This window comes from Neoarius graeffei, chromosome 9 (genome assembly GCF_027579695.1).
Source record: "Neoarius graeffei isolate fNeoGra1 chromosome 9, fNeoGra1.pri, whole genome shotgun sequence".
In the NCBI taxonomy this organism is placed as follows: domain Eukaryota; kingdom Metazoa; phylum Chordata; class Actinopteri; order Siluriformes; family Ariidae; genus Neoarius; species Neoarius graeffei.
The window spans coordinates 91980832-92007217 of NC_083577.1; the positions used below are offsets into that span (position 1 = coordinate 91980832).

Consider the following 26386-nt stretch of genomic DNA (forward strand, 5'->3'; position numbering starts at 1 on the left):
TACAGGACGAGCTGTAATATTCTCCATATGTACAGAGGATAAGAAAGAACAGTCTCCCAGTGGAGCGCTGCATTTCTAAGAACATTATCATTTTGCTGATTGTTAAACTAACATTCCCACATGACTTCAACAATTCAGCATGAGCCCTGGAGTGTGAGTCACATTGTCTGTCTGTCTGTCTGCCTGTCTGTCTGTCTGTGTGTCAGTGATACTGTATCAGTATTTAGCAGTTTCACTGTTATACATTACTGCATAATTAACAGAACATTCACACTGCGCACGCACGCACACACACACAGGGGTTAAATTGGGATTGGTTATGTGGGGGGGCTCTGCCTCGTACCCGCCCCTGCCCCCGCCCCAATATACTTTTTGGAAAATAACCCTCTAATTTGATAACCATATCATATTGCACAGAGATATACACCTTATCTGTGTGTTGTAGGCCTATGTGTGTCTCGTAGTGCCCCCCTACACATTATGGCAGTTTGAATGTAGATTGGTTGGCCAATGTAACAGATTGTACAGGTTGTTGTACATTGGTTTGAAGGAAATGATTAGTGGGGGGTCTGGGGGTCCTCCCCCAGAAGTTTTTTAATACCATACATGTTATTTGCTGAATTCTGGTGCATTTTAATAAGTTGTTAGCTGACTTTACAGAGGTAGGTTGAGCAATATGTTAAATCTTGTCACATGCCTACAGGTGAAAAATGTGAAGGAGAAATGTTCAGTGAGAAAATTTGAAGGCTTGCACAATCTTAAACCAAAACAGGTGATTTATTTTGGAGGATAAATGTTAAATATGCCAAAACACTGTCAGTCAAATTGTCAATCAAATATATTCATGCAGTGAATGCAACCAAATACAAACAACACTATAACATTGGAAGCATTTATTACTATTGTTATTATTATGTATTCAATTATTTATTTGGCATGTGGTGCTTTTTGTATTGTCTAGAACATACATAAGATGAGCATATTATAGCTGCAAAATAGAAGCACAATCATTTTAATGCAGCAAAAGTTTTGCTAAACACATACTGTCTAAAAATAAAAACACAACATATTTAGATCAGTATTATTTTTCCCCTGGAAATTGAACTCGCCAAATGCACAGAGCTCGTTCAAGCACCTCTGATGGATTAGGATCGTATGCAGGTAAAAGGGGAGACGGTGTACGGAGAAAATTATAAACAAGTCACAACGCTGAAACACAAGCCCAAAAACCCGCAAACCACGACTTCTGATTTTTTTTTTAAAGCGAGCTCACAAAAAAAGAAACCCCAAAGTCGCTTATAAAAAGCGGAATTGGCAACCCACGCAGTGTTCCAGAAACCAGAATCTCTGATCGCAAGTTCTGTTCTAAATAGCTTTGACAGGTCGTCTTGTTATCAGGAAAACTATGATCTATCTCATAAAAGTCATGGGTTTATTGATTAATAAAACGATATTTAATTATTCAGAACTGAAAATCGTGAAAAGGGTTTGTTGCTTTTGATGTGTGCGTGATCATATGCCATCCGCTCCGAGCTTATGTGCCGGGGCTCAGCCCCGGACAGCCCCGGCCCAATTTAACCCCTGCACACACACACACAGCAGCTACATCCTGTTTATTTTTAGGTTGGTGAGCTGTAAACTCTTACCAGAAGAGTATTGTGAGAAATATCTCTCTCTCTCTCTGTGTGTGTGTGTGTGTGTGTGTGTGTGTGTGTGTGTGTGTGTGTGTGTGTGTGTGTGTTGAGGGATGGTTGGTTTTGGGTTAGCTGAGTCATGCCTGGTTAGTGCTAGGAATCCTCAACCTGACTCTTCACCCCCGATGCTCCGTGATGATTTTCTTCCTCTCTGTGGAATTTGTTTCTGGAATGTCTGACAACATCATATTTACTGTCCTCCAGCATCTCATTTTTTTTTAAAATTTAATATTTATTGAGGATGCCAACGTCACAGAGTGATTTACAGAAAGGTCCTCAGTATCTCATATTTACTGAACCTCTCTGAGCATCACACAGTTACTCCTAACCCACAAAACCAGCAAGATTCTTCAGAACCTCAACACAGTGAACCTCACAGTATCTCCTCTTCATTTATCAGACCTTCCACTAGGCCTCTACGCTACTCCACCTTCTGCTGGTCCTCAACACCATTCCAACTTCTGCTGGTTTTCAACACCACTCCACCCTCCACTGGTCCTCAACACCAATTGAGCTTCTGCCTATCTTCAACACCACTCCACCTTATGTTAGTCCTCAACACCAAGCTTCCTTCTACTGGTCCTTAACACCACTTCACCTTCTGCTAGTCCTCAACACCACTCCACCCTCCACTGGTCCTCAACACCAGCTGAGCTTCTGCTGATCTTCAACACTACTCCACCTTCTGCTAGTCCTCAACACCACACCACCTTCTACTGGTCCTACACACTAGACAACCTTCTGCTGGTCCTAAACACTCGTGAACCTTCTGCTGGTCCTCAACATCACTGCACCTTCTGCTGGTCCTAAACACTACTCCACCTTTTGCTGGTCCTTTATCCACTCTATAATGCCCCTTTCCATCTCCCAGTCATTACAATATGTCCATCCATCCATCCATCCATCCATCCATCCATCCATCCATCCATCCATCCATCCATCCATTTGCTCTGCCACTTATTATCAGGGTCATGGGGGAAGCTGGAGCCAATCCCAGGTGCCTTGGGATTGCCCTGTGCAGGTCGCCAGTCTATTACACAGCTCTTTACAATACATTTTACAATGGATATGTTTCTGTGCACGTACTCTCTGTACTGACATTTACCTTTGTGGAAATTTAGATTTAATTCATATTATTTGCTATTAAAAAGGTCTTGGCGGCCTCTAAGTATTTTTTTAAAACTAGCCCAATTTTGCAGTCCTGTCTGATGCTCCTCCCAAAGCATGGTGCAGTGTGATTCCTGATCCAATGGCCATCTGTTCATGTTTGTTGCAGTTCCCATTTTTCACCACTAGGTGTAATAATAAATCTGTGGTGCTAAATGTGGCAGTGAGCTCAGTGTACTAGACTGGTACCAAAATTCAAAAAAGTGCTTATTTAAGGAGTTAAAGGCATTTTTGAGACAAAGTCGGCAAACAGTCTTATTTTGTCAATTTGGGTGTGCCGAATTCAAATCTGCAATATGCCGAGCTCTATCTGACCTCTGTTGACCTCTAGAGGTCATTGAACTTTGGGCCTGTAAACGTCTCAGCTGAACCCAGTTTCTCAGCTTTCTAAGGAATGAAATGTACTAAAATGATTAATGAAGTTAGCAAATGGCCTTGTTTGTTAAATGTTTGGGTGCTGAATTCATTTTTCATTTGTAAAACGACATATGACCTCTGATAACCTCAAGGTCATTAAACTTGGCCTATAGGCCTATGCATTTAATGGCATTTTTAAACTAACTTTACTCCCCCAAAAAGAATATGAACAGACAAAAAACAAATAGAAAGGAACAAATACAACATTAAATGCCAGTCCATGTACATGTGACTTACTTTTCACAATGAGAATGCCTCGGCGATCACCTTACATAACATTGCATTACATTTAGCGGTTATTGTTTATACAAAGCTACTGAACAAAGGACAGATTCAGCAGCATACAAAATGTGGGGGCATACAGGGTATACAGGTTAATCAGGGTTAGTATAGATGAGAGTTTTTTTCTTTGTTGTTTTTTGTGTTGTTTTAAACGGGGTAAAGCCTTTACAAAAAACAAACAACAAAGAAAAAAACTCTCATATATACTAACCCTGATGAACCTGTATACCCTGTATGCCCCCACATTTTGTATGCTGCTGAATCTGTCCTTTTTTCAGTAGCTTTGTATAAACAATAACCGCTAAATGTAATGCAATGTTATGTAAGGTGATCGCCGAGGCATTCTCATTGTGAAAAGTAAGTCACATGTACATGGACTGGCATTTAATGTTGTATTTGTTCCTTTCTATTTGTTTTTTGTCTGTTCATATTCTTTTTGGGGGAGTAAAGTTAGTTTAAAAATGCCATTAAATGCATAGGCCTATAGGCCAAGTTTAATGACCTTGAGGTTATCAGAGGTCATATGTCGTTTTACAAATGAAAAATGAATTCAGCACCCAAACATTTAACAAACAAGGCCATTTGCTAACTTCATTAATCATTTTAGTACATTTCATTCCTTAGAAAGCTGAGAAACTGGGTTCAGCTGAGACGTTTACAGGCCCAAAGTTCAATGACCTCTAGAGGTCAACAGAGGTCAGATAGAGCTCGGCATATTGCAGATTTGAATTCGGCACACCAAAATTGACAAAATAAGACTGTTTGCCGACTTTGTCTCAAAAATGCCTTTGGGTGTCACAATTCTGGATTTTGGTACCAGTCTATACCACCATTACACAACATCTAGAAATGCAGCAAATCAACAGAACATTGGCTAATATCTGTCAAATAGTGACTTTAAAAAGTCATTGGTCACTCAAAAGAGGTGATTACTATTTTAATTAACTTTAAAATATGCTGAGTTGTGAATAAGGACTTTACGAAGATTAATATATATTTTAAATAAATTCAGTTCAATTTTATTCGTATAGAACTTTTAACAGTAGTCTCAGTAGTCACTTTGTCACAAAGCACCTTTACAGAAATATATAAATTCCACATATAAATTTTAAATTAATAAATTTATCACTAATGACCAAGCCTGAGGAAAAACTCCCTGAGACGACATGAGGAAGAAATCTTGAGAGGAACCAGACTCTAAACGGATCGTCATGTGGGTGATAACAGATAGCGTTTATTAACAATTATTCTCCGAAGGTGAAGTGGATATCGGTGAGTAATCAATGAGACAAGGTTGAAATTGAGGTTATTATTCACTGATATTCACTGAACTTGAGGAAGATCATTGTTTGAGTATAAACACACAGGTGATTATTAAACAATTTTTTAACATCGTGTTAAAAAATAATATATTTCAATCTTCAAAATCTTCATGCAAATGTAATAACTTTGCGGCGCAGACTTGTGTCACTGCTCTATGCCGAGTCACATAAAACACTTTGTTTTGAAATCGATAAAATAAATCCCAACCCCACGTTCCCTTTGAACAGTTTTAGACCAAACTTCGGAGCATCTTTAGTGCTTTTACGAACAGCGTTTTCTTTCATCATCTGTAATTCTTCCTCACTTACGGTGATGAAACGATTGGACGCCATTTTGCCGAGTCACTCGAGGCGATTATCGAGAAATAGTCAGAATCTCTCAACCAATCAGCACGCACGATTTCCTAGACTCACCTCCATATTTATACGAAATATAAATAACTCGAGTCAAAAAGCGCTAATTGTGTTAAGAGGAACTTGTGAGCAAATTATGAGGATGAGCATCAGGGTCACTTCTGAATTCATTACAGTTTAATTGAAAGTCTATTGTGTTGAAGTTACTCACTGCTCAGTGATGGAGACTTTAGTTAAAACTGCAGTTCTAAAACTAAGCAAGGATGGACATTATGGCTTCTATGTGGTCTCATCTACACTGATTCTACAGTAATCTCTATCTAAAGGCTCTAAATAAGTCTGAGTCACACGCAGGGGCGGCACGGTGGTGTAGTGGTTAGCGCTGTCGCCTCCAGAGTGTTAAGAACCAAACAACTAAATAAAGAGAAACGACATCCATCATTACTTTAAGACATGAAGTGACTTTTGATTCATAAAAATAAAGAAAAACACTGAATTCGAAGGGGTGTCCAAACTTTTGACTGATGCTGTATATTCAGGGATCCCAGCAGTAATTGAAAAAAATAGAGGAATGTAAGAAACTATCACTGGGCGGCACGGTGGTGTTGTGGTTAGCGCTGTCACCTCACAGTAAGAAGGTCCTGGGTTCGAGCCCCGGGGCCGGCGAGGGCCTTTCTGTGCTGAGTTTGCATGTTCTCCCCGTGTCCGCGTGGGTTTCCTCCGGGTGCTCCGGTTTCCCCCACAGTCCAAAGACATGCAGGTTAGGTTAACTGGTGACTCTAAATTGAGCGTAGGTGTGAATGTGAGTGTGAATGGTTGTCTGTGTCTATGTGTCAGCCCTGTGATGACCTGGCGACTTGTCCAGGGTGAACCCCGCCTTTCGCCCGTAGTCAGCTGGGATAGGATCCAGCTCGCCTGCGACCCTGTAGAACAGGATAAAGCGGCTACAGATAATGAGTCACCGCGCTGTAAACAGATGTTGTGTACTGTGGCGCCCCTGTGTGGATAACACAGGTATAAACACTGAGACAGAAAAGGCGGAGTTTAGGACCCTGCGGACGGCGGGCTGAGGTCAGTCATATGATCAAAGGCTGAGTCAGTAAAGTGAAACAGAAGCGCTTTGTGACTGCAGAGACTTTATAACACACACACACACACACACACACACACACCGGATCTGAACACACACCGAGTTTCATTAATATCAGTCCCAGGTGCTTAACTGACCTGTTTATCATAGACATGACGTCACAGGCTCTTTGTGTGGGTGTGTGTGTGATGATCACTGCAGTAATGATCAGTGTGTGGGTAAGTGCTGAACACACACACACAGTCTCATTTAATATGTGCATGCTAATTGTTCTATTAATTATTCCAACATTATAAGACGTTGTGATTTTAATGTAAACTAATTTCTACATTGCTGTTAAAGATTAAACATGTACAGATCACATGATTAATTATGATATTAGTGTTAATGATTGTAATTGTTCTGTGTTTTTATTTTCAGACAGTAACCCACATTTGCCTGTAATTTAACCCTTTATTAATTCATTTTGTCATGTTTTAGGCAGAGCGGCGGTTCTCTATAGACTACAGTAACGACTGCTTCCTGAAGGATGGACAGTGTTTCCGCTATGTTTCTGGCAGTGTTCATTATTCCAGAATCCCACGCTGCCACTGGAAGGACAGACTGATGAAGATGTACATGAGCGGCCTCAACGCCATTCAGGTGTAAGCTGAGAGTGATCAAACGGTCACACGAACGTAGTCTCCTACAGCATATCACATTGACTGAGTTAACTTTGCATTAACTTTAGAAATTAGCGACACATCCATCCACCTACACCGCTTATCTATCAGGGTCGCAGGGGAAGCTGGAGCCAATCCCAGCTGACCCCGGTGTTCACCCTGGGCAGGTCGCTGATCTATCACAGGGCTAACACAGAGACGAGCAAGCCTTCACACTCACATTCACACCGACGGGCAGTTTAGAGTCCCCAGTTGACTGAATCTGCATGTGTTTGGACTGTGGAAGGAAACCAGAGCCCTTGGAGGAAACATGCAAACACAATACCAGTTGGCTGCAAGGTTCAAACTCAGAACCCTCCTGCTGTGAGGTGACAAGTGATCACCACTGTGCTGCCCACAATCCAGTCCTTTTATATGACTTATTTTATTCACAGTAAGCGTCAAGCACTATTACTGGAAGTTAATATTTTTCTCAAAACATCTGTGACTTTAAATCTAAAAATAATATTAACCAATATCATAACCGGTATCATTCCTCTTCTCAGAAATACAGTCCTGTGCAAAAGTCTTCGGCACCCTGTGTTTTTTTTAATCCAAACTTTGTTATAGATTTCTATTTTATGACGTCTACATTATGGAGTCAGTCCAAAAACATTTTAGAGTCCAAACATTCGTTTTCCAGCACAAAATTAAATGTTACAGAAAAAAAAAACCAAAGTTTGTATCTGAGCAGCATATTCCATAAGAGACACTTTTCAGATTAAAAAAGAAAACATAATGAAGGCTGCTGGGTTTTGGTGTAAAATGAAGATGTGAGTGTGACAGTCAAAGAACTGTGGCTGGTTCTGTAAGATGCTCAGGAAAACCTACAGATCATTTCCGCATAAAACTGCACTCAGACGGATTTTTTTTTAAAGCAGAGGGTCGTTTCACACCACATGTTGACTTTGTTTCATTTATTATGACTTACTGATTACTGTTTATAGTATTTTTTAATGTTGAAACATTTCATTTCATCATTTTTTAAACCATTTTTGGTTGACAGCATTTCTTTACATGTGCCTCAGACATTTGCACAGGACCGTATCTGATGTTATAACAATAAAGTAATAAAATATTAAACTGTTGTATTAATTATTTAATTTCAGGATTACATTCCAAAACGGATTCTGAGTGGTGGAGTCCGAGTGTGTCTGAGTCTGACTCCGAGTGTGCGCTAGTGTTCGAGATGCCATGTTATAACCTGTAATAACACTAAGCTGTGTTCATTAACACTGTTATTAATGTTCTTACAGGTACGTGCCCTGGAACTTCCACGAGCCAGTGCAGGGTGTGTACAGCTTTGAAGGCGACAGAGATTTGGAATATTTCCTCCATCTTGCCAATGAGACGGGCCTGCTGGTGATTCTGAGGCCCGGACCGTATATCTGCGCCGAGTGGGAAATGGTGAGGGTTACATATCTCACACATGAACATTAATATTTAGTCTGTATGTAGCTTTAATCAGTTAAATAATACAACACAATACTGGGACTCATTTATCAATCTTTACTAATTGTGTTGTGCTCTAACTCTTCCATTCATGCAGCACAGCCATTGTGGTACGTACACTACCACACACTAACCCTTTCTCCTTTTATAGGATGCCATTACTTTGTCCGAATTGAACAGTTAATCTTATCTTGTAATTGCTTCAGGATTTGCTTAATATGAAGCAACCAAGTTTCAAAAAAGTTCAATAAATTGATATGTAGCTAGCACGGTGGTGTAGTGGTTAGCGCTGTCGCCTCACAGCAAGAAGGTCCGGGTTCGAGCCCCGGGGCCGGCGAGGGCCTTTCTGTGCGGAGTTTGCATGTTCTCCCCGTGTCCGCGTGGGTTTCCTCCAGGTGCTCCGGTTTCCCCCACAGTCCAAAGACATGCAGGTTAGGTTAACTGGTGACTCTAAATTGACCGTAGATGTGAGTGTGAATGGTTGTGTGTCTCTGTGTATCAGCCCTATGATGATCTGGTGACTTGTCCAGGGTGAACCCCGCCTTTCGCCCAGTCAGCTGGGATAGGATCCAGCCCGCCTGCGACCCTGCACAGGATAAGTGACTACAGATAATGGATGGATGGACATTGATATGTAATTGTAATAAAGAAGTGATTTAAACTTGGCAGAGTAATCTGTATATAAAATCACACTGATAGTTATACAATTTTAATACGATCAACTGATACTATATCATGATTGATATTATAATACTATACTGATGTTATACTATACTAATACTTTACTGATATCATATCAATACTATACTGACACATCCATCCATCTATTGTCCGTAGCCGCTTATCCTGTGCAGGTTCTCGGGCAAGCTGGAGCCTGTCCCAGCTGACTATGGGTGAGAGGTGGGGTACACCCTGGATAAGTCGCCAGGTCATCGCAGGGCTGACACGTAGAGGCACACAACCGTTCACACTCACACCTATGGTGAATTTAGAGTCACCAGTTAACCCAGTGGTTCCCAAACTTTTTGGCTGGGGACCCCCTTTTGGACTTCAGAATATTTTGGGGACCCCCTGACATCGACCCCCCCCACCACCACCCATTATGCAGTGTGTAGTGTAGTAATAATAACCATAATAATAATGATAATAATAATAATCAGACGGATATTAAAGTTGCTATTTTTTATTCACAGAAGAGCATTATCCACAAAAGAGCATTGCACGTCATAATAAAACAGAACATTACACAGAACATCAGAATATTTTTTCAGTGACTTGTGTGTGCTTGCTTTTCAGTACAGAGTTTTTCAGATCTTGGTGATAACTGTGAGATCGCCACCCTTAGTTCGTTTTCAATGTTCAACTTTGCCCTGTATTTGGTCTTGATGGAGGCCACTGCAGAAAAGCCCACCTCACAGAGGTAGGATGTGGCAAAAGGGAACTTCACTGCCGAAGTGCATGGGAACTCGTCCTGTGCAGCAGCCTTGCGTTTTGTAGGAAGCACGCGTAGAAACTTGTCCATGTTGTCATAAAGTCGCCGTCCGATGTTTTGTTCTGAATCTCAAAATAGGGACCTGTTTTATACAGTTTGTATTCACAAGAGGAGGGTTTGATAATAACAACAACAATATCGAATTAATATTGAATTAATATTCAAGGGCGGAGCGCGATTACTGAGTGAAAGGGAGCAATTGAATTCTAATGACCGTGGCAGCTATACACTGAATGAAATTCAGATTGGAGGGCGGGGAGCGATTATGGAGTGAAAGGGGGTGATTGGGTTCTATAGACTGATTTAATGACTCTCTGCCGGCTGACGCATTACCAACTCCGACGCCATTCAAAACATTCCAATGCCCGTTTTTTTTTCTGTGTTATGCAAACAGTCCCGTCTCTCCGCGACCCCCCTGGAGTCCCTCCGCGACCCCCAAAGGGGTCGCGACCCCCACTTTGGGAACCACTGAGTTAACCTAACCTGCATGTCTTTGGACTGTGGGGGAAACCGGAGCACCCGGAGGAAACCCACGCGGACACGGGGAGAACATGCAAACTCCGCACAGAAAGGCCCTCGCCGGCCACGGGGCTCGAACCCAGAACCTTCTTGCTGTGAGGCATCAGTGCTAACCACTACACCACCGTGCTGTCCACTATACTGATATAATGCTATACTATTCTATACTATACTGATACCATACTGATACTATACTTACATTATACTATACTATACTGATATCATACTAATATTATACTATACTTTTATATACCAATACTCTACTGAGACTATACTATACTGACATTGTACTATGTTACACTATACCATTCAATACTATACTATACTACACTATACTATACTGCATTAATACTGCGCTAATATTATACTGATATTATACAATACTTTTCTACACCAACACTCCACTGAGACTATACTATACTGACATCACGCTACACTACACTATACTATACTGACATCATGCTACAGTATACTACACTATACTGACATTATACTACGTTACACTATACTGTACTGTACTATACTATACTACATAAATACTGTACTAATATGCTGATATTGCACTATACTTTTCTATATCAATACTCCACTGAGACTATACTATAATATACTGACATTGCACTATGTTATACTATGCTATGCTATGCTATACTACACTACACTACACTACACTACACTATACTAATGCTATACTAATATCGTTCTGATATTACACTATATTTTTTATACCAATACTCCACTGAGACCATACTATACTATGCTATACTATACTATGCTATACTATACTATACTGACATTATGCTATGTTACACTATACTATACTGTATTATACTGTACTGTACTACATAAATACTGTACTAATATTATACTATACTTTTCTATACCAAAACTCTACTGAGACTATACTATACTGACATTATGCTGCAGTATACTACACTATACTGTACTGTACTATCTCATCTCATTATCTCTAGCCGCTTTATCCTTCTACAGGGTCGCAGGCAAGCTGGAGCCTATCCCAGCTGACTACGGGTGAAAGGCGGGGTTCACCCTGGACAAGTCGCCAGGTCATCACAGGGCTGACACATAGACAGACAACCATTCACACTCACATTCACACCTACGGTCAATTTAGAGTCACCAGTTAACCTAACCTGCATGTCTTTGGACTGTGGGGGAAACCGGAGCACCCGGAGGAAACCCACGCGGACACGGGGAGAACATGCAAACTCCACACAGAAAGGCCCTCGCCGGCCCCGGGGCTCGAACCCAGGACCTTCTTGCTGTGAGGCGACAGCGCTAACCACTACACCACCGTGCCGCCCTGTACTGTACTATACTGCATAAATAATGTACTAATATACTGATATTATACTTTACTTTTCTATATCAATACTCTACTGAGACTATACTATAATATACTGACATTGTACTATGTTACAATATACTATACTATACTACATTAATGCTGTACTAATATCATTCTGATGTTATACTATACTTTTCTATACCAATACTCCACTGAGACTATACTATACTATACTATACTATACTATACTATACTATACTATACTATACTGACATTGCACTATGTTACACTATACTGTACTCTACTGTATCATACTGTACTGTACTACATAAATACTGTACTAATATTATACTATGCTTTTCTATACCAATACTCTACTGAGACTATACTATACTGACATTATGCTACAGTTTACTACACTATACTGACATTATACTATGTTATATTATACTATATTATACTATACTGTACTACATGAATACTGTGCTAATATTATACTATACTTTTCTATACCAATACTCTACTGAGACTATACTATACTATACTGACATTGCACCACGTTACACTGTACTATACTACACTATACTGTACTGATATTATACTACACTATGCTATATTGATACTATATCATTGTTCTGCCCAATAACACACTTCTTGTGTATAAAATCCTGCGATTGTTTTACACATAAATTATCCAGTTTAATAAAAGGTGAAGTGTTGGTATGGTCCTGAGCCCTACTTATATTTAAATTTATAGATGCAGTCATGGGAAAAAAGAAAGTATACCCTGCTTTAGTTTTATGTTTTTATTTATCAGGGCCTAAATAACAATTGGGTGGTCATCACCAACTACTATAAACAAAGAGATAACCTCAGGTGACAACAACGACAACAACAACAAAAAACACAACAGAGTTCATTATTTTCTTTTCTAAAAAGTAAACCAACATTCAAAATACAGGTGGGAAGAAATAAGTACACCCTTTCTACGTACATAATCATAAAGAGTATAATTAGCAGCCAGGTGTTACAAATGAAATGCACAAGGTTACTTCATCTTCAAGAAGTATGACTGCCTCTCTAAAAGCAGAACCTTTGGCAGTTTGTTATTCTGGAGCACTCAAGTGTGTGTCTACGTCATGCCAAGAAGAAGTCAAGTCAAGTCAAGTCAAAGTTTATTTATAAAGCACTTTAAAAAACAACAACAGGGCAGTTGACCAAAGTGCTGACAAAAGGCCCTAAACATGCAAGACTTGAAGGACACACAGGACTTGAGAACAACCATAGAACACATAGGAGAACAATAATAAAATACCAGCACAAGAGGGGGGCAATTTACAGTAGATGGAATATAAATATATTAAAAGAATAAAACAAAATGACAATTTTGCCAATAAAAGATGGGTTAAAAGCGGGATTTCAGACAGATAGATAAAATAAAACCTCAAAAAGCCCTAGGTATATTAAAACAGACAAGACTAAGGTCTTATAGAATTAAAAGCCTGTGCATAGAAATGTGTTTTAAGGTAGGTTTTAAAATCAGACAAGGAGGGGGCCAGGCGGATGTGAAGAGGGAGCTCATTCCAGAGTTTAAGGCCAATGACAGCAAAGGCCCTGTCCCCTCTACTCTTTAGTCTGGAGGGGGGCACATCTAGTAGTAGTTGGTCAGCTGACCTCAGTGCTCTGGCGGGAGTGTGAATTTTTAAAAGATCAGCCAGGTAGGATGGTGCCAACCCGTGTAAAGATTTAAAAACAAATAAAAGAATCTTAAAATGTATTCTATACTGTATAGGGAGCCAGTGGAGGGCAGCCAGCACCGGTGTAATATGCTCACGCCTTCTTGTTTTGGTAAGAAGGCGGGCTGCAGCATTTTGAACTAGTTGTAGGCATGAGAGGGCAGTAGCGCTTATGCCAGCATACAAAGCATTACCATAGTCCAGGCGTGAGGAGACAAATGCATGGATGACCATTTCGAAATTTTTAAAAGATAAAAAAGGTTTAACCTTGGATAAAAGCCGTAATTGATAAAAGCTAGATCTAACAACCATACTTATTTGTTTTTCCATTTTAAAGAGGGGATCCAAGTACACGCCAAGGTTTTTTGCAGTACCTTTCTCGTAGGGTCCAAGAGGGCCAAGGTCAATGTGTCGGCCACGGGAAGCACTAGGCTGAAATACTAGAATTTCAGTTTTGCTCTCATTAAAATTTAAAAAATTTAGGGCCATCCAGGCTTTAATATCCTCCAGGCAGTTTAGCAGACGTTTGAAAGAGTGGGGGTCATTGTGACTTAAGGGCATATATATTTGTGTGTCATCGGCATAGCAGTGAAAGGAAACATTGTATTTTCTAAAAATAGAGCCAAGGGGGAGCATATACAAGGAAAAGAGTAAAGGGGAAAGAATGGAACCTTGCGGGACACCACAGGAGAGATGTGCAGAGGAGGACAATGAGTCTCCCAAGCAAATAGAAAAACTTCTATTCGAAAGGAAGGATCTGAACCATTGAAGGGCGGCGTCTCTGATGCCAACACAATGTTCTAGACGTGAAATTAAAATGTTGTGATCAACAGTATCAAAAGCAGCAGTAAGATCAAGTAGAATTAAAATCGCAGGGTGACCAGAGTCTGTAGCTAATAAAAGATCATTAAAAACCTTGAGTAACGCTGATTCTGTACTGTGTAGTGCTTTAAAACCCGACTGAAGAGGTTCCAGGATGCCATAGGTGTCAAGAAAGGATTGCAGTTGCTGGAGTACCAGTTTTTCAAGGACCTTGGATAAAAATGGAAGCTTGGAGATGGGCCTGTAGTTTGAAAGAATTGTGGTGTCTAAGTTAGGTTTTTTGATTAGTGGCTGTACAACTGCATGCTTGAAAGATTGTGGTACACAACTTGAGGTTAGGCTACAGTTCATGATGTTCAAGATGCTAGGGCCTGTGGACTCAAGTGTTTGCTTAAGAAGAGAAGAGGGTAATACATCTGTTTGACCAGAAGAGGCTTTCATTTGGCCAATAGTTTTGGTTAAGTTAGCCAGAGATACTGGTTCAAATTGATTCAAAGTGGCAGTGGATGTAATCTTGATGGAGGGGTCAAAGGAAGGAGGGGCAATAGTAGCTCTGATGTTAGTAACTTTTGAGACAAAGAAATTTAAAAACTGGTCAGCATTTACAGAGGTGTCCAGAGCTAAATGCAGTTTAGGGTTAAGCGCACTGTTAATGGTGCTAAACAGAATGCGGGGTTTGTCACAATTTCGCTGGACAATGTCTGAAAAATAGTTGTTTTTCTCGGTTTTGACAGTTTAAAATCGCAGATTCCAAGAAAGGACATCAGCCATGATGTTCATCATGCTCATCAATCTGGGAAAGGTTATAAGGCCATCTCCAAATAAATATAAATTCACCATTCTGCAGTCAGAAGGATTGCTTACAATTGGAGAGCCTTCAAAACAGTTGCCAATCTAACCAGGAGTGGGCATCCCAGCAAATTCAATCCAAGGTCAGACTGTTTAATGCTCGGAGATATAAAGAAAGATCCAAGAGTTACAGCATGTGATGTAAAGGCCTCTGTGAACACATTACATATTTATGTTCACGAAAGCACACTCAGAAAAAGACTGAACAAATATGGCTTTCATTGAAAGGTGGCTAGGAAAAAGCCCCTTCTCTCAAAAAAGAAAATGGAGTATGAGTTAGGTTTTTTTTTTTGTCACCCTCAGGTTATTTGTTTATAGAAGTTGGTGAGGACCACATAATTGCTATTTAGGCCTTGATAAATAAAAACATAGAACTGAAGGAGGTTATAGTTTCTTATTCCCATGACTGCATGTTCCAGTTCATATTTGTAGAGGAGCACTCAGTTTAATTGAGAGGAAGTAGAAAAGGGAAGTGGGCATGGGAGTGTTAAAAATAGATTTGCAGCACAGTGTCACATCTGAAGTACAGACAAGGCTCTCAGCATCTGTCTTTGTTCTCTCCACCCTGATTGACTCCAGAGCTACTGGAAATTTCATGGATGGTGACACTGTACAACATCTCCAAATCCCCACACAACTACTTCAACAGCCTCTAAAGATCAGTACTATTGATGGTGCACTCATTGGCAGTGGTATCATAACCTCATACACTAAATCTCTCATACTTCAAGTCAGCGCTCGCTATTATGAAACCACTTATTTCTTTGTCATAGTAACCAAGAATCAACCCATCATTATGAGGTTACCATGGATACAGGAGCACAACCCACAGATATCATGGCTGGACAGAGAAATATTGCACTAGTTCAAATCCTGTATTCAAAATTGTCTGCGCGTTCTCAAGCTCACTGTTGTTTCCACCTCTGTAGAGAGCCCTGAAATCACTTACACTACCACCATTCCAGAGATTTATCAGGATCTCATCGAGATGTTCAGCAAGGGCAAAGCCAGTGGGCCCCCTCCAAACAGACCATACGACTGCACTATTGAACTCCTTCCTGGCACCATGTCTCCTCATCATCACATTTATCCACTACCACTCTCTGAAAAAGCTATGGAAGAACATGTTCAAGAAGATCTATAACAGGGTTACAGCCATCCTTCCATGTCACCTGCTTCTGTGGTTTTCTTCTTTGTGGAGAAGAAAGGAGGGGGTCTCAGACCATGCATTGATTATACTAGAAGTCCCAGAGAGGGGCCATTTGGCCTTTTTACCTAGAAAACCCACAAGAGGGCCAATTGGCCCCAAGTCCCCCCTGTGGACACTCATTTTGTTATGGAAATGTGGCTGTTACCTGAAGACGACTGAGACAGCTCGGAGTCTGAATCCACCTGAAGGTTGATGTCTTCTCCATCCGAGTCGCAAGGGTTTGCTCCATCCAGGATCATTTCCAATGCCTGTTGAATGTTGAATCTCTGCATCTTCGTTCCTTGGAGAGGAGCTTCTTTCACCACAAAATTCTTGAGGGAACTGAAGCGATAGTCCATGTGCACTGAGGTATTTATCCATCAAACAATTGTCTGGTTGCAGTCACATGAGTCGTTATGGTCACATGGGACATTCACATGTTCACATTTTAGAATAGAATGTGTTTTTATTCCTCATTCTCACATTCACACAGAAGTAGCCAACATGACTTCACCACTGAAGTGTGAAGTGTGACCCCCTCACCCCACACACTGCCACTAACAGCCTCATTACCATAACAAAATGAGTGATTAGTGTATTAGGGAAAAGCGGTCGGGCCAAATGGCCCCTATGTGGGTCTTCTAGGTAGACAGAAAAATGCTGGGACTTCTAGTTATAGAGGGCTCAATCAGATCACCGTAAAGTATCTCTGTCCTTTGCCCTTGGTTCCTACAGCATTTGGACAACTTTGATCTGCCAATGTCTTTACCAAGCTTGATTTATGCAGCACTTATAATCTGGTGCGCATCTGAGAGGGTGATGAGTGGAAGACTACTTTTAGCACCACCTCTGGCCACTACGAGTACCTCATAATGCCGTATGGGCTATCCTGTGCTCCAAGTTTTTTTTCCAGTGCTTGAATTACTGATGTATTGAAAGACATGCTTGGAACATTTGTCATTGCTTATATTGAGGACAACTTGATTTATTCTTCTAACCTAGAAAGTCATTTGAATCAGCTTAAGAAAGTCCTGGCTTGACTCCTTGAAAACCATCTCTTCATCAAAGCAGAAAAATGTGAATTCCATGTCGCCAAGGCTAGTTAACAGCCAGTAGTTCTCGGTCGCCGATGTCGTAATTCTGTTCGGCTGGGGATAGCCGGCGGGAGAAGAAGGAGCATGGGTGGACCTTGTCGTCACTGGCCCTCTGGGATAGTATAGCTCCGACCCCTGACTCGGAAGCATTGACCTCGACAATAAACTGCTTGGTAGGATCGGGTATGGTGAGAATGGGTGCTGTGGTAAACCTGTGCTTGAGCGTGGAAAAGGCTTTCTCTGCTTCCTCCCCCCACTTGAATTGGGTCTTGGTTGAGGTCAGGGCTGAAAGAGGTTCGGCCATCGTGCTGAAGTTGTGAATGAAGCGCCTGTAGAAGTTGGAAGCGCTGGAGCTCTCGTCTCGAAGATGGGGTGGGCCAATCGGCAACTGCCTCGAACTTGAGGGGGTCCATCTGGATCCTTGCCGGGGAGATGATGAATCCCAGAAATGAGACAGAGCTCTGGTGAAATTCGCTCTTTTCCGCCTTGACGAACAAATTGTTCTCTAGCAGGCGCTGGAGGACCTGCCGGACGTGACCCCGATGTTCCTCCAGGGAGTGGGAGAAGATCAGGATGTCATCCAGGTACATGAAAATGAAGATGTTTAGGAAGTCCCTTAAGACGTTGTTAACGAGTGCCTGGAAGACTGCGGGCGCGTTGGTCAGGCCGAAAGGGACCATGAGGTACTCGTAGTGACCAGTGGTGGTGTTAAAGGCCATCTTCCACTTGTCCCCCTCCCTGATCCTGACGAGATGGTATGCATTGCGTAGATCTAGCTTGGTGAATAACTTGGCTCCCTGGAGTAGTTCAAAGGCTGTGGTCATGAGCGGTAGTGGGTAGCAGTTCTTGAGTGTGATGGCGTTGAGACCCCGATAGTCAATGCAGGGGCGGAGCGGCTTGTCCTTCTTTTCCACGAAGAAGAATCCCACCCCTGCTGGGGAAGAGGAAGGATGGATGATCCCAGCTGCCAAAGATTCGGAGATGTACTTCTCCATGGCTTGCCTTTCGATGGGAGAGAGAGAGTAGAGTCGTCCTTTGGGTGGCGCTGTCCCGGGTAGGAGGTCGATACCACAGTCATAGGGTCTGTGAGGAGGGAGGGACACTGCTCGGGTCTTGCTGAAAACAAGTTTGAGATCCAGATATTCCAAAGGCACGTGAGAGAGATCGGGGAACTCGCTGGCTGAAGGCTGCGGTGGTTTGGTGGGAGGCAGAGTGGACTTCAGACAGGAAGCTAGGCAGGACTGGCTCCAGCCTAGGATGGTGTTGTCAGCCCAGTTAAGGTGGGGGTTGTGCTGCATTACCCATGGTAAGAACGATGGGTACGTGGGGGTTGTTCATGATGTGAAGCTGGATGGTTTCTGAGTGGTTACCGGAAATCCTTAGGGTGAGTGGGGCGGTAAGGTGGGTGATGCTGGTCAAGCCAGTGCCATTGAGTGTCAGGACAGTGAGAGGGACGTCAAGAGCAAGTAGTGGGATTCCCAGACGCTTGGCAGTGGCGGAGCAGATCAGGTTCCTGTCCGCCCCTGAGTCGACGAGGGCCTGGAGGTGGTGATGCTGGTTGTCACAGATAATGATGACAGGAAGTAACGGATGATTAGCGAGGGACTGGTTCTGAGCATTGCCCACCAGGGCCCCTTGATTCACTGGTGGGCTCGTCCTTTTAGCGGGAGGCTCAGCAGATGTGTCCCAGCGGACCGCTGTAGAAGCATGCCCCTGTGCTCCACCAGCGATGTCGTTCCTCCACTGACACCTGAACTTGGTCTACCTGCATGGGTTCGACAGATGCGGCAGGAGGGGGAGAGGAGGTGAATCTGGGGCGGTTCTTCTCTGTCCTCCGTTGCTGGATCCGAGTGTCAATGCGGTTGGCGAGGTCCATGAGGCTAGAGAGGTCTGACGGCAGTTCCCGTGATACCAACTCCTCCTTGATGGCGTCGGACAAGCCGTGCAGGAACGTGTCAACCTGGGCGTTCTCGTTCCAACTGCACGAAGCCGCCAACATCCGGAACTCGATGGCATAATCCGAGGTAGACTGGGACCCCTGAGCTCTCTGGCCGCCTCCTGGCCGGACAGAGAACAGTCGAAAGTTTGCCTCATCTCCTCGGAGAAATCCTTGAAACTGGAACAAAAGGGTGCATTGGCATCCCAGACTGCAGTTCCCCACTCTCTGGCCTTGCCGGTGAGGAGAGTTATTGTATATGCTACCCGGGAGCGTTCTGTGGGGAAGGCCAGAGGTTGCAGTTCTAGAATCAACGAACATTGAGACAAAAACGATCTGCAAGTACCTGGTTCTCCATTGTAGGGCTGAGGTGCTGGAAGTCTCAGTTTGTGGAGAAAGGCGGTGGCAGGAGCTGAAGTAGGAGACGGCTGAGCAGGGGTAGGCATGGCTTGACAGCGCTGCATCTGCGTGGTGAGAAGGTTGAGTGCGTTGGACAGGGTGGCGAGGTTCTGGGTAATTTGTTGTAGGTCTTGTTGGTGGGTCCTGAGGAGAGTCCCTTGCTGCTGGATGGCCATTCTCAGATGGGCGAGTTCTGCTGGATCCATGTTGGCCAGAACATACCGTTAGGATTAGTGGAGGTGTGGTGGAATTAGGATCCAAAAGCAGAACACAGACAGTAATCCAATAAATAAGATGATTTAATCAGAGAAGAAAGGGCATGGCAAAAAGGTAAACAAACAGGACAATAAACAAATGGCAAAAATAGTCAGGGCAAAAAGAGACAAACAACTTGACCGAAACACGAGACAGGCAAAGACAAAAACGCAAGTGTAAAAAACCATGAACAAGAAAAAACCATTTGTGCAAAAAAGCATGAACCAGAAAAACCGCTAGTGCAAAAACCATGAACAAGATAAGTAACTAGAGAAAAAAACCCATGAGAAGCAAGAGCGGCACAGAAATGGCTAGAGTAGCAAACGAAACGTTCTGGCAATAACAGAGTCTGTGAATGGCCTTTAAATAAGCAGCAGTGAAAACCAGGAAGTAAGTTCAGGGGAGAAGGAATTCCTGTCCCGGATCCGGATCGGCGCTGGCGTGAGAGATCCGTAATCTCCGGAGTGGATGTCCGGGGCGGAGCATGACAGTAATCACTGAACAATAAACACTATAGCATGCATGTGGAAATGGCTCAAAAAAGTGACGAGGCTGTTCTTACTATAATGTTATTTAAGGCTCTGTCACGTATGGTTGTGAGATCATGAGAATGTTGGTCTTTTTATAAGGTTTTGTCTAAAATCCGAGAGTTTATGAAAGGTTAGTGGTTTTTTTTAGAAATTTGAACATCTACTAAGTTCTAACAGGACACTTTGATGGCGACAGGTTGTGATAAATGCGTTCTTATTGGGAGTTTAGGTTTAACTGTAACTGAACTGTGAAAGGTGCTGTGTCACAGAACCAGCTCACAGGCTGTTAGCAGTTAAGGTACAAGTTCTACATAAATCAGCAAAATCAGTTAATTCCTGACAGGTACACTAAACACATGACTAGTAGTTATGTATGATGTAAACATGCTGAATGCATGCTGTGTGTGTTTTTCAGGGAGGTCTGCCTGCATGGCTGCTCCAGAACCCCAACATTATCCTGCGGTCAGCAGACTCAGGTACATGTTAGCATCCAGACGTTTACTGTTTACCAGGACTGATTGTTTTAGCTTGCTGACTCTGTGTGTGTGTGTGTGTGTGTGTGTGTGTGTGTGTGTGTGTGTGTGTGTGTAGAGTACATGCAAGCTGTAGGTAATTGGCTGGCTGTGCTGCTCACTAAAATGTGTCCATGGCTCTATCAGAAAGGCGGGAACATCATCAGTGTGCAGGTATGTCATGCTAATCACAGGAAAGCTAAATAAAGCATAATGTATAAACATGATAAATTGAATGCGTGTGTGTGTACAGGTGGAAAATGAGTATGGCAGTTACTTTGCGTGTGATCATAACTACATGCGGTCTCTTCGGTTGCTGTTCCGGAACTTTCTCGGACAGGATGTGATTCTGTTCACTACTGATGGAAACAGAGATAAAGAACTGGCGTGTGGAAGCCTGCAGGGGCTGTACGCCACCATCGACTTTGGCACTGGTGTGTGTGTGTGTGTGTGTGTGTTTTAGACTAATTCAGACTGAATACTGCAGGGCTCATCAGCTGGTGGGCTGTAGTCTGGATGTGGATGCAGCAAAGTATTTCAGAATATTCCTACCTGAGCCTATAAATAAAATAGACAATCATAAAATAGACATAGATCAGATTGTCTGTTTCAGTTTAACTGAATCATGAGCATTTATGTACTTTTTTAGCTGAAGGAGGTTATCAGAGACCAGCTTCAGAGTGAGAGATATTAGCTCAGAAAGAGGAGAGTTTTTTATAGAGTGTTTATTTTTTAGTTCCCCTCTCTGGTATGATTAATGAACTGAAAACATGTTTAAAAATCCATTATGCATTTATTCTCCCTGCATCACATTCGGAACAGATGTCTTATCTGCTCGGGGGGTCTGGTGTTCGTCAAAAGTGTTAACATGAAACATAACCACTGTAAATTGTCACATTTTAATCCATAAATTAATCTTTAATAGTTCAGCATTATTCAAAGCTTTATAAACAACAAATTTTGTATAACTGGATCTTCACAAAGCTTAGTTAAATGAGCTGAAGTATAATTATGAAGCTGGAGGAGTTACAGTAGATAGATAAAGACAGCTGGACTGATCATTTTATTCAGTGTGTCAGACCTTTCTGTTTCGTTATCAGATACAAACATCAGTGATGCATTCCTTCGTCAACGAAGATTTGAGCCCAAGGGCCCTCTGGTGAGTTTATATTTTCATTATAACACACACACGCATACATACACAAATATTATGTTTATAAGGTGATGTTTACACAGAGATTTGAGACATATCTAGCAGAATTGTGGGAGGTTGTGGCATTGTTGCATGGAAATTGGGAAGCTGAGGTACGGAAGCTGAGGTAGGGAAGGTGAGGTTGGGAAGATGAGGTAGGGGAGGTCAGGAAGCTGAGGTAGGGAAGGTGAGGTAGGGGAGGTGAGATCGGGGAAGTGAGGTCAGGAAGCTGAGGTAGGGAAGGGGAGGTTAGGTTGGTGAGGTTGGTGAGGTCAGGAAGCTGAGGTAGGGGATGTGAGGTAGGTGAGGTAGGGAAAGTAAGGTGAGGTAGGTAAGGTCAGGAAGGTGAGGTAGGGAAGGTGAGGTTGGGAAGGTGTGATGGGGAGGTCGGGAAGCTGAGGTAGGGAAGGTGAGGTTGGGAAGATGGGAGCTAAACTAAATGTGCATGTTGTGTGTTTTAGGTGAACTCAGAGTTTTACACAGGTTGGCTGGATCACTGGGGAAATAACCACGCCTCTGTCGACACACTCAAAGTCAGTAAGATGTTGAGAGACATGATGAGCATGGGCGCTAACGTAAACATGTACGCTCAAGGTTTAATTTACACTGTTTTATTTTATTTATATTTTCTTAAACTTATTTATTTATATCAATCCAGACATGCATCTCTCAGTCACCAGTAGAATGAGCTAATGAGCTAAAATAACTAAACTGGATGATACTTAATTCTGGAGTCTTTAGGAGAAGCACATAAACACCATTACTTTAAAATAAAATGAGGAAAAAGTAGAGAAATGAGAGTACAAAGAGAGTGATGGATTAGGATTGTGAGCTAAAGCGATTTGCACACAGAAATCCCACGATATTGCTGTAAAAAAGATCCATCAGTATGCTGGCTTTAGTTGTTTATACCGAACCAAGCAAAGTGTACCGGCTTTCTGGAAGCAGAGGTGTGACGCGTAACACAATGGAGTGACGGTGTCAAGTGTGATTTATAATACACTACACGTCGGAAATACAAATAGCTCCAGCATACCAGCATTACTTTAAAACAAAAATGGTGGGTGACTTGTGTGTTGAGGTGCTTTTGCTAGCTGTGAACATTAATACCCCTCTTCAGATGCAAGCAAAGTTGTTGAGCATTGTGGTTGTGGATCAGAAATATATTGGAGGAGAAATTGAAGAGAAGAGGGAAGTGATTTGAGGCAGAAGTGCTTGCGGACCATAGAAAGCGTAGACAGAGACATTTGAATTCACACTGGTCAAAGAAAGAAGAGTGTCAATGTCAAAAATGTCACACCCCTGTCCTGCCGTGCCGGCTGTCCCTTTTTACACAGACGTCAATTCCGGGTCCTTGACTGTCATCCATTCTAGCTCAGAAACAGAAACAAAATGATCTACATTCCATATTCGGGCCTTTTACACAGAACACTGAGGTGGAATAAAGGTGCCTTGAACAGGCTGTGTATAAGATAGATAGATAGATAGATAGATAGATAGATAGATAGATAGATAGATAGATAGATAGATAGATAAAACTTTATTGATCCCTTTGGGAGGGTTTCCAGCAGCATCATTACAGAATAAACAGAGAATAGGAAATAGAGAAAACTTATAGATAAATTAAGTATTAACATATATGAAAAAAAATGGGGGGGGGAATCTAGCAGGAGAGATATTGCACATTTATATTGCACATTGTCCAGTATTGTTTATTGTCAGGCTAGGCTACTGTTCCTTCCCGTCCTCTGTCCTCCTGTTACCCCTCCTCCCCCCCAGAGAGGAGTTGTACAGTCTGATGGCGTGAGGGACAAAGGAGTTTTTGAGTCTGTTCGTCCTGCACTTGGGAAGGAGCATTCTGTCACTGAACAGGCTCCTCTGGTTGCTGATGACGGTGTGCAGAGGGTGACTGGCATCGTCCATGATGTTCAGTAGTTTGTCCATAGACCTCTTCTCTGCCACCGTCACCAGAGAGTCCAGCTTCATGTTGACCACAGAGCCGGCCCGCCTGATCAGTTTGTCCAGCCTGGATGTGTCCTTCTTGGATGTGCTGCCTCCCCAGCACACCACGGTGTAAAACAGGACACTGGTGACCACAGACTGATAGAACATCCACAGGAGTTTCCTTCAGATGTTAAAGGACTGCAGCCTCCTCAGGAAGTACAGCCTGCTCTGTACCTTCCTGTACAAGTGGTTGGTGTTGCAAGTCCAGTCCAGCTTGCTGTCCAGCCACAGTCTGAGGTACTTGTAGGAATCCACAGCCTCCACCTCGACTCCCTCGATCAGAACTGGTCATGACTTTGGTCTGGACCTCCCAAAGTCAATGACCAGCTCCTTGGTCTTCGAGGTGTTGAGCTGCAGATGATTCCTATTGCACCAAATGGCAAAGTCCCTCACCAGGCTCCTATACTCCTCCTCTCTGTTGTCCCTGATAGACCACTATGGCTGTGTCATCAGCGAACTTCTGAATGTGACACATGTCTGAGTTGTAGCAGAAGTCCGCGGTGTACAGGGTGAAGAGAAGAGGGGCCAGCACCGTGCCCTGGGGTGCTCCAGTGCTGCTAATCACAGTGTCAGACATGATGTCCTTCAGCCTGACGTACTGCGGCCTGATGGTAAGGTAGCTGGAGATCCAGGTGACCAGGCAAGGGTCCACTCGCATCCTGTTCAGTTTGTCCTGAAGCATAAGGAGCTGGATGGTATTGAAGGCACTCGAGAAGTCCAAAAAGAGGATCCTCACTGTGCCATTTCCCTTATCCACATGCAAGTGGGCTCGGTGTAGCAGGTAGAGGATGGCGTCTTCCACACCAACACCTGCCCAGTACGCAAACTGCAGACAGTCCTGGGCGTGTTGCACCTGGGGTCTGAGGAGGCTGAGGAAGAGCCGCTCCAATGTCTTCATCAGATGTGAAGTGAGTGCCACCAGTCGGAAGTCGTTCAGCTCTCTGGGCCGGTTCTTCTTAGGAACTGGAACGATGCATGATGTTTTCCAGAGGGTGGGCACTCTCCCCAGCTACAGGCTGAGGTTGAAGATACATTGGAGTGGTTCACCCAGTCCAGCAGCGCAGGTCTTCAGTAGTTGGGGACACACCTTATCCGGGCCTGCTGCTTTCCTGGGGTGAAGCTTCCTCAGTTGACCTCTGACTTGGTCTGCAGTGATGCATGGAGGAGTCTGTGTTGAGGTGGGGGAGGAGGGGGCTGCTGCAATGGCTGGGGGGAGGTGTGTTGATGGAAGAAGGAGAGATGACTGCAGTGAGGGGGAGGGTGGGGGGGACGTGGACTGGTTGAACTGGTTGAAATAGTCATTCAGCTCGTTCGCCCTCTCCACTGTCCCCCCTATGACTCTGGTCTTTGTACTGTGGCCTGTGATGGTTTTCACACCTTCCCAGACCTCCCTCATGTTGTCCCCGACTCGCTGTGTGACCTCAAAGGGTCCTTGCCACTTGGCAATCAATTTGGAGCTCAATGTGGGCAACAGTACGAGTACTTTATCTCCCTGTGCAAACTCCCTAAGGCGCGTACAGGCGGGTTTGCCATTCTTGGGCCTGCCGCAAATTCTCCTGGGTTAGGTGTGTGAGTGTGTGGAGTTTTGCGCACAGGTCAATAACATATTGAATTTCGTTTTTACTTGGTGAAGGTCCCTCCTCCCAATTTTCTCGCAGCACATCTAGAATACCACGTGGCTTACGTCCATATAATAATTCGAATGAGGAGAACCCCGTGGAGGCTTGGGGGACCTCTCACACTGCAAATAACAAGGGTTTGAGCCATTTATCCCAATTACGTGCGTCCTCACTTACGAATTTTTTAATTATATTTTTGAGGGTGCGATTGAACTGTTCAACTAAACCGTCTGTTTGTGGGTGATACACACTGGTGCAGATCGGCTTAATACCTAATAACCCATACAGTTCGTTCAGTGTACGTGACATAAACGCGGTGCCTTGGTCAGTCAGAATCTCTTTCGGGATTCCAACTCGGGAGATGACGCGGTAGAGCGCTTCTGCAATACTGCGTGCTGAGATATTGCGGAGAGACACTGCTTACAGGTATCGCGTTGCATAGTCCACCAG

The 26386-nt window shown here is 43.1% G+C and overlaps 2 protein-coding genes across 2 annotated transcripts in view; one reads left to right on the top strand and one right to left on the bottom strand.

The window, feature by feature from the left end:
• Positions 1 to 16749, bottom strand: part of LOC132892080 (unconventional myosin-X-like) — a 127619-nt gene extending 110870 nt beyond the window's left edge. The window contains exon 1 of the mRNA XM_060930456.1: positions 16562 to 16749. Within this exon, the coding sequence (XP_060786439.1) occupies positions 16562 to 16645 (84 nt within the window). The 5' untranslated portion in view covers positions 16646 to 16749. The remainder of the gene's footprint in view (positions 1 to 16561) is intronic.
• Positions 6340 to 26386, top strand: part of glb1l (galactosidase, beta 1-like) — a 54863-nt gene continuing 34816 nt past the window's right edge. Inside the window, exons 1-8 of the mRNA XM_060930459.1 lie at positions 6340 to 6544; positions 6807 to 6970; positions 8284 to 8434; positions 21025 to 21085; positions 21201 to 21295; positions 21375 to 21555; positions 22222 to 22280; positions 22775 to 22896. Coding sequence (XP_060786442.1) covers positions 6479 to 6544; positions 6807 to 6970; positions 8284 to 8434; positions 21025 to 21085; positions 21201 to 21295; positions 21375 to 21555; positions 22222 to 22280; positions 22775 to 22896 — 899 coding nt within the window. The 5' untranslated portion in view covers positions 6340 to 6478. The remainder of the gene's footprint in view (positions 6545 to 6806; positions 6971 to 8283; positions 8435 to 21024; positions 21086 to 21200; positions 21296 to 21374; positions 21556 to 22221; positions 22281 to 22774; positions 22897 to 26386) is intronic.